This window comes from Antedon mediterranea, chromosome 11, assembly GCF_964355755.1.
Source record: "Antedon mediterranea chromosome 11, ecAntMedi1.1, whole genome shotgun sequence".
Classification (NCBI taxonomy): domain Eukaryota; kingdom Metazoa; phylum Echinodermata; class Crinoidea; order Comatulida; family Antedonidae; genus Antedon; species Antedon mediterranea.
In genome coordinates, this window is record NC_092680.1 from 17,655,147 (window position 1) to 17,664,651 (window position 9,505).

At 32.6% G+C, this 9,505-nt stretch overlaps 1 protein-coding gene across 1 annotated transcript; it reads left to right on the forward strand.

Annotated features, from left to right (window-relative positions):
- Positions 1-383: 383 nt before the first annotated feature.
- On the forward strand, positions 384-4,601 carry LOC140062374 (molybdopterin synthase catalytic subunit-like). The gene is made up of 5 exons (XM_072108567.1): positions 384-522; positions 941-1,057; positions 1,164-1,314; positions 1,943-2,066; positions 2,965-4,601. The coding sequence occupies exons 2-5, from the start codon at positions 943-945 to the stop codon at positions 3,043-3,045; spliced, it is 471 nt and encodes a 156-aa protein (XP_071964668.1). The 5' UTR covers positions 384-522; positions 941-942; the 3' UTR covers positions 3,046-4,601.
- The last annotated feature ends 4,904 nt before the right edge of the window (positions 4,602-9,505 follow it).

Below are 9,505 nucleotides of genomic sequence, written 5' to 3' on the forward strand. Positions count from 1 at the left end.
TGCGCAAGAATTCTTTGCGCAATTTCAAATTGTGCAAGGATTTTTTTGCGCAATTTCAAATTGCGCAAATCGTTCAAATCGATGATTTGAATAGACGGACCTCCTCCCTCTCATTATGTTAAAGGCTAGTGGTCAAACAATCTCTATTGATCATACATTCCATTTTCATTGACTATCGACCCATTATCAATCATCAATTTTGGGAAGTTTGTGTTACACAATAACAAAAAAATGGCACTGTCTGTGAGGATGATACCCTGTAGTAAATCCTACCCATTTTTAATCTTCTTTTGAATTACAATGTCTTGCTTGTAGTGTAGCTGAGTTTTAACATATCAATAAACACATGCATCTCTCTTTTTTGTTTAGACTTGATGTGTTGAAAGAAAATCTAGTTATTGCTGTAAACCAAGAATATGTGCAAGACCGATCGCTACCCCTTGATTTGAAAGATAATTCTGAGATTGCAATTATACCACCATTGAGTGGTGGCTAATTAATATTAATAATTTAATTGGATTGGTACGTTCAATCATGGAGAACTCCTTATCTACAAAATGATTTCTTAATTTATTAATTGTGAGATACTGTCTTTTTAATATTCCTTATATCTTTTCATGTACAGCAGTCGTTAAAAGGCCAAACAAGTTTCTCTACAGTCAGGGTAGAAAAAATTGCATAAGGCTTCCTACTTTCTAGGAGTTTTATCAGATAATCTATATTGTTTTGGCAACTTTTGTAACATGACAACAGTGCTGATTCCCTCCCCCCCCCCCCCCCCACCCCCTAACTGTCTACTGAATAATAAAGTTCTAATTGAATTGGATATTGACTAATATTAATTTAGTAATTATTATTATTATTATTATTATTAGCATGGAGTAGCATGTTGTTTGCAACCTTATAAAAATAATTTAAATCTTTTTTTTTTACTTTTTAGGTATGGAGTGCAAAAAGAGTCAAAATATTATCAAGATATCGCATGATGTTTTAAAATGTGATGATGTCTATCAGATGATAGGTTGTCCAACTTGTGGAGCTATTTCTCTGTTTGTTGGTACAGTTTTAATAACAAAATAATATGTTTTGCATTTAAAATATCCATTGTTTGCTCCATGTCCTGACATCCCAATTTGCAATCAAATGTATTTTCCTTTTCTTAGGAACAACTAGGGACCATTTTGAGGGTAAAAAAGTGGTTGAGCTTGAGTACGAGGCATACATACCTATGGCTGAAAAGGAGATAGAGACTATATGTGCGGAAGTCAGATCAAAATGGCAGGTTAAACACATTGCTGTTTATCATAGATTAGGGTAAGACATTCAATAATCAATGTATTGTCACATATAATTATGTTACATTTGTTTTCCAGAGCATATATATAAACATACACATGATTCAACATAAAAACTTTAACTTAAATCTCGAAAAAAATTATTATAAAGGCATATAGCAATTTTTATATTTAATTTTATAGTTGGTATTAACTTCACATTGCCGAATTATACCAGATCTATTAATGCATACAATACTATTTAGTATTGTATTGTAAGCTAAATACAGTAAAAGTAAAAGATTTACTGTGGAAAGAGTTAATGATATGGAATTGTTTAGATCGTGTTCAACCAGATGCTATCTTAGGTGAGGGTGTGTGGCGCAGTGCGATAAACGTTGGATTACTGCTTGTGAAATCGTGGTTCGAATCCTACTCTTGCAGCATTGCTTGTATATAGGCAAGGCACTTTATTTACATTTGCCTCTCGCCATCCAGGTGCATAAATGGGTACCTGGTTAGATCAAGCAACACATTTGCGCTGATTACTAGTTTGCATTATGGGAATATGTTTCCATACGTTTTTGATCCAAAAAATGACCAGGGTAATAATGTGTTATTTTTTATTATTTTTATTTTAAGCCACTGCCATAATATTCTCTTTTAAGGTTAGTTAAAATTGGTGAAGCTAGCGTCATCATTGGTATCTCATCTACGCATCGTCATGAGTCATTGCAAGCAGTACAGTATTGTATTGATAAACTGAAAGAAAAGGTGCCTATATGGAAAAAGGTAACGTTCTTGTTGTAATACACTAGGCTTATTTGAGATTCCACACATAAACAAAGATTTGACAAGTTTTTTTGTCTTGATATTTTATTTATTTTATGTGGAACAATAAAAATAAAAATGAAGTTATATTATACTACTACAGTAAACAAACAGGCTTACATAAGCTCTACATGTTTGCCACAAGGAGAATACCTTCTTTTTACGAGCATGTCCACAAGAGCGTCTAAGGTTTTAAGAATTTTGAATAGTGAAAATAATCTTGTTATCTGATCTTCAAATAAATGGGAGAAAATCCTATTTTTGTGTGATTTTCCATTTTGTATTGTTTGTTGTATACATGGAATTTGTATTCGGAAATAAAGTGATCAATCAATCAAAAATGGTTCAAACAACATAATGGACAGACTGTCAGACTGACAGTCTGTCAGTCTGACAGTCTGACAGTCTGACAGACATCATATTCATCATTTGGCGTGTTTCTTGCTATTAGATGTGCATGACAAAGAAAACATTTCTACTTGTGTAGTTGATTGACAAACATAAGCTTATAGTGCAATATAAGTGTCTTGGAAACACGGATTCTGTACATACCAAATCTATAGTAAAGTGTGTCGACTAATTCAGCTATTGAGTGAACATATTTTGAGATTAAAGTTATACCACGATTATATTAAAGTAGTGTGGGGAAAACAAACCATCTATTGCTCAAGTCATGTTAAAGTACGGATATATGTCCAGCTGAAGCAGATGTTAACATTTTAAGATTTTAAATTCAGGTGACCAATAACCCTTAAGTGGAGCGGTATTAAAAATCCCCACATGTTCGTTTGTTAAAAAAAGTTGGAAAAATTTGTAAATATCCCATTCACAATTTACTTGATTTTATTTCTACTTTTAGGAAGTTTATGAAGATGGTGGTAGTGACTGGAAAGCAAATAAGGAATGTGATTGGTCAGCTGAGAATATTTCCCACACCTGACCGCAAAGAAAGAATGTTATTGGTCAACTGAGAATGTTTACCGAACTTGACTGCAAAATAAAGAATGTGATTGGTCAACTGATAATGTTTCCCACACCTGACTGCAAATATGATTGGTCAAAAACACTTGAGTCTTCAATAAGCATGGATGGTCATTCCAAAAACGTAGTTCTTCCATTTTTAAGACACCGTCTAAATGATCCACGTTGACAATAAAAATGTTTATGTACATTACAATATTAAATTAATTTCATGTTGATACAAGTAGTCACAAGATTTATGTAGTAGTCACATGATCACGTAGTAGTCACATGACCACGTAGTAGTCACATGACCATGTAGTAGTCACATGACATGACATCAGAAATTATCAATACATTGCTATAGAAAACTTTAAGACAGGATTATGATTTAAATTGAGTTGATCAATTTGTTATAATATTATTGCCAAGTATGTTCTATACTATATATACTACATGAAGGTACCGTTGTGGTTTTCACTTGGACACAACGCAAGGATGCAAGACTTAATTTGAGTAACGGTGACGCAATGTCATCCAAAGTTGGTCCACTCAGTTGAGTTGCGTTGAAGTGGCAACCACAAGATTTGATAACAAGTCTTTGGGTTCTGTTTTCAAGTTCTCATTCTGGCTCAATGCCACACCACTGCTTACACCACTACCAGGGCAAATTATTACTGCTTTACTGTACCATAAAAAAACATTATAAATTTAGAAAGCATAGGTTATTAATTTCATCCTTGGAAATTTCTGTACATTTTTTTGGGATATATTATTATTGAAACAATTTGATGTGGTGTTAGGTAATTGTGTCAACTGTATAGGTGATTAACCCTGTCTACAGTACATCAAAGCTACAATATGGTGGTTAATGAAATTCCAATCAAGAATTTAATCATGTTGTTTGAAGTGGCTCTCGCTATCAAAGATTAAATGCCAATAAACCCATTCAGTCACCTGGCACGAGAGTGCACAAGCAACTTGATAACAATTCATAATTAATTTCATACTTGAATAAAACATAAGTATCATTTATTGTGTTAATCAGATGGGGTCAACAAAGTTGAGTGGATTACATAAATACATAGATCAAAATATTATATAGCTTGTATTGTTATGTACAGGTGAGCATGTCACTAACCTTTGACCTTATGTGATCTTAAGTGGTCAGCATATGGTTGTGTTAAGTGTCTTATTGTGGATGTTGTTCATTGTAATATACATGTGTAAAAGTAGTTTATTAAATTATAATCATGACATGTATTTTGTAAAGGAATTTATCGGTTTACTCCCACTGACACACAATCATGAATATTACAGGACAAGTTGGTAGTTAATTGTGTGTTTTACAATCAATTAAAGTACAGTACTATCGCATCGTAGGCCTGGGTTATTGTTTAACCATATTAGGAACCATCTAAAAACTATTTTAATGCAGTTCCTACAGTAAATACATTTTTTTTTCTATTTACCTTTACAATCATAAATAGGCCTAGTATTTCGCCATATTACGAATCATTTTCGAAATAAAAACATTCAAAGACTTAAACCTGAGGCTTTTTTTGTAGTATAAATGATTAATCAATGTATAACAGTAATTGCAGATTTATTTCAAGAAAATTGACGTCACAAATCTCGAGCATTTTGTATCTTCAATATAGACCGAAATATTGGGTCATAGCTGCAACCCAATATGCTCAGAGATTAATCTTTTTCGAAATTCAAGTTTCTGATTTTTTAATGTATATTTTATCGTAAATTTTCATAATGCCACAGTTAAAACTGACTTAATTTGTAAGTACCGGTAGTTCCAAGCGGTTATTGTCCAAAGAAAGTAGGCCGAATTCTGATAGGTTATTTTGAGGACATCGATTGGCTAGTTTTGTGGCACGCGTACTACGGTTTATACGATAATTCTTTTAGCATGCGTCTTTGTCTCATCTCTTGATTTTGGCGACTTTTCGTGGAAATTACGATGCACAGAGTACCCACGCCTTCTCTCCTATTAGAACAAATTTCTCTATCTTAATAATCTTAGTACAATGTAATGAATTCTGTACATCATGATATTATATATAGGCCTATTAAGTTTTATAAATAAACTAAGAAGATTGGTACAGGTGGGGCTGTCTCCATTTTTTTTACCTAATAAGCCTAATAACCTTAATTCAGTACGTGATTCTTAAACTGTATTACCTTATTGAAACGTGGAAAATACACCAAACAACTGGAGTTAATACTTTTGTACAATTCTTTAATCTAAATCAGTACTGGAATATTATTATAAAGGGTTACACATTAAACAAGCGTTGTGGATTATTGTTTTTCTTACGATAATATACATAACAAATTCATAAGTTTAAATCATATCATCGAATTGGATGGTTTCAGTATTTCACCATAATTAAAATAGTTTCCATGACTTTTTAAATCCTGTGAAACTAAATAATTGTCATGCTGTTAAAAGTTAAAATTTGTAATAATATTTCTATTCGTTCTCTGCCGGTAAATTCCTCATAATAAAAGATGGTAAGAATAATAGATATATTTTAATCTCGTGTTGTTGACCACGAATATTTCTTTTTCAACAAGTGTTACTTAAGATACAACCCATCTGGATACTTGTACATAACAATGGTTGCGAATCCACCTCAAGTACCTTGTATCATATCTTATTCAGCTCCTGCTATTTTGTCAGTCATTCGTAACTTACCAACTTGGAACTTCGTCAACCATTCTGTTCTCAACTTTAGTGAATTTTATTTCACCGTTTCAACAGGTAAGATGATTCTATATGCCTATTTCTAAAGTTCTCCAAAATAAATATATTGGCCATTGTTTATTATATTTTTTTTAAATACACACCTAATTGGAGACAGTGGCTTAGACTGCCCTTTTGCTTTCCTGGCAGCTATGTGTCTATGATTTCATATTTTCTTCTTGTGTCATAATTTGTTTAATTTGTTGATTTTGTAAAATTTATCTTTTGCCTAAATAAATATTGAATAAATAAAATCAAAATGTTGGCTTAAAATCATTTAAATATAATGATTTATAAAATTATCGCTAAACAATAAAAATAATTTGTTTGATTATATATTTATTTATAGATTATAGGTCTAATCAATTATTTAAATTGTTAATTGATTCGACTGTGGCATGCCTGCTGCGGACTATCTACCTTTAGGCCTAATAAGCATATCTACAAATCTTGAATGTCTTCTTTTTAAACGTAATAGTAATGTATAAACAATAATTATGATCACTATAAAAAAAAAGCGCTGTCTACACTATCAAACTATTTTGAAAAAAAAAAGTGTGACGTACCCAAATATGGTAGTAATATGTCCAAATATGGTAGTGCTATGACACGAGCATATCCATGTATTTGTTGTCACATAAAGTTTGATATTGTATATAGGCCTATTGTAGACAAAGCTTTAAATTTGTTTCTGTTTACTATAATATTTGTGTATGTTTCGTGATTATTTGACCCAAATTTGTTTGAGCATTATTTATTTAACAATTATAAATTATTTTGAAATTCTTAAATTGTAATTGTTAGAATGACAGGTGGTTATGTGGTTTACTTGCTGACGCTTATCCTACTTTCTGGAGTTGTGAACGGGAGTCAATATACCAGACAGTACCTTACTCGTCAAATAGCATGTCCAAGAAATCAGCACACGCGAGACTGTTCGTTTTGTTGGTGTGCTATACCACTTACACGTGATACAATTCCGTCAGCATTAAATCAGGATCAGATTCTGGAACTGAACAGGTTCCGAGATTGGTTTATCAACGAACAACCGAGTCCCGAAACGTTATACGATCGGACAGAACCAGTGTTTGAGTGAGTTGCTTTTGCTAAACATTTTACGATACACATTTATTATTCTGGGGAGGAGTTTATGTTTTATGTGTAATGTGGTAACAATAATATGTATAATCAAATAAATGCCCTTAGATATGAAAAACACAATTAATCCCTATAAAGTCATCAAATGCTGTACAAATAGTATCAATGTATTCTACTATAATAGAAATGTGATAGTATACAAATAATGAATGTTTATGAGTGTAATGGTACAAATAATGGCATGACGTGAATTCACCATTATTTGTACCATTAGGCTACACGAATAGAAAACATTTATTATTTGTTTTATGTAACATCTAAATAGATTCTTGTCATTTGAATCAAATAAAAGGTAGCCCCACCCAAAAGGCCTACATTTGATTCACATTGATTAAAACAGTAACATTTGGTTTTTAATAATATTAGGCCTATATTAAATGTTATATTTATATGGATTTTATAAACACACCTACTTTAGTGTTAATTATGTAAACAAACGATCCAGGCCTAATACTAGCTTGGCTGAAAGGCAAAACTTCGACAGACAACTGGAACTCATCTAGGAAGGCTAATTATGTTTTTTCCAACGATTCTACAAACCATCTAAAGCTAATTTAAATGCCTTTTAATTTGATCTAAATTAGTACATATATCTCTCCAGAAATGTACTTTCATCGCGAAAAACCAGTCATAACATTCAAATCGCAGCGAAAGTACAAAATAGGTGGCGCTATTGTATTTCAAAAGAAATACTATAAAACAAAATATTTTCCAAACGCGAACAATTTTTGTTTTCGTAACACAAAAAAGGTACTATTAAACGATTGTTTAATAGTGAGTTCTATTGCCCCCGCCATGTGACCCACATTCGTCCAATCAAATGACAGAAATTTATTTAGGTGTTATATAAAATACAATTTTGTTTATATATGCATGTGGCGGGGAGTTTTTTTTTTCAGGAGGTGGGAGGTAATTCAGAATGATGTTCTATGGGGGAGCGATTTATTCAAAGCGGGAGGTTTATTCGAATAAATAAGTATATAAATATTAACGGATCGATAATATTTTTTACTTCAGGAGGTGGGAGGTAATTCAGAATGATGTTCTATGGGGGAGCGATTTATTCAAAGCGGGAGGTTTATTCGAATAAATAAGTATATAAATATTAACGGATCGATAATATTTTTTACTTCGGAGTAGTAAAGTTATTACTGATAAAATATCACTAGTGACTTACTTACAATGCTGTAACATTGTTACCGTACCTATTTGAATCTTCCAAATTAGAAAACATAGTTTAAATGATTTGAATTTTCAGCAAAAGCAAACATTGATACAAAAAGCAAGTCTCTTATAAACTGACACATTTTAAACCAATATGTCATTTCAGATTAACTCCGAAACAAAAGATAGCAATATTGGATGATTTCAGAGACTTTTTCCAAACGTGTGAGAATTTTGATAGCGTCAACAATGTGTGTCTGGATGCAGGCCCGACGATTCAAAGAAGTGGTCGAATTACACGATCCAATGACAGGATCTGCTCTGTCGTCATTCAAGCTACACCTTACTTTGCTGCTCTTTCCGATACCAACAGACCAACGGTGGTAGTTCAGGTAAGGAGCGAATTTAAAATACTCTCTACGATTCTAATAATTAAACACCACCTTCAATGTCAAGAAAGGCACCTTTCCTACAAGTTTATAAGAGCAATTTGCCTTTCACCAATGTCCACCATCATGCAAAGAAACTATTTAAAGTTTAACACTTTTCGGAAGGTTTCTTTTCTTTTATCAGTTTTTAAGAGCAATTTGCCTTGGACTACATCAATTTTTGTGATCCAGAGTGATCGTTTTAAAGGGTGTTGCGTTACCGATTAAAGTGCTTTCTCCGAGATCATACAGAATAAAACCAGCCGATTTTTGTACGGTGTCATGCCTCACAAGAAACTGCTGTTTAATGTAAAGCGACGGTAAAAAGCCTATCACACGTTGTGATACTGAGTCAGATGTACATCTCTTCTATTTAAAATAAAATAAACGATATTGACCGATGTTAAAACCATGTCTTCCGATGGGGAAGTTTATGAAAGCACTTTCAGCCAAACACAGTGTATAAAATGAACTACGAACTATGAAATATACAGGTTGTGGTCAGCAGACAAGAAAGACAAGATCCGGGATTCGTCATTTTGCTCTTCTTCCTCTTTTCTTCTTGTTTCTTCTTTTCAGTGTTTCAACAAATACATTTTCTCTTGGTTTCACTCATTTTTAAGTAGGCCTACAATATCATATTAGGTTGTAAAAATATAAATTGTATCCGTTCTATTACAGATATCATTGCAAGTTATTCAAGAATTTGAGGAAGAATTGTGCGTCAGTGACCGATGTAATTATTTCTCCAGTTGTTTTTGTAAGAGAAATTTCCGATTGGCCAGGGCAATAATCTACGACACGGAGCAACAAGAAATATACACACCTTCTATTGGAGACATTAAAATAAGAAGTTGCCACGCCTACAAACAATAAGAAAAGCCTATTGCTGCCCTGTCAATTTGAATTTTAGAACATGGTCACAACCG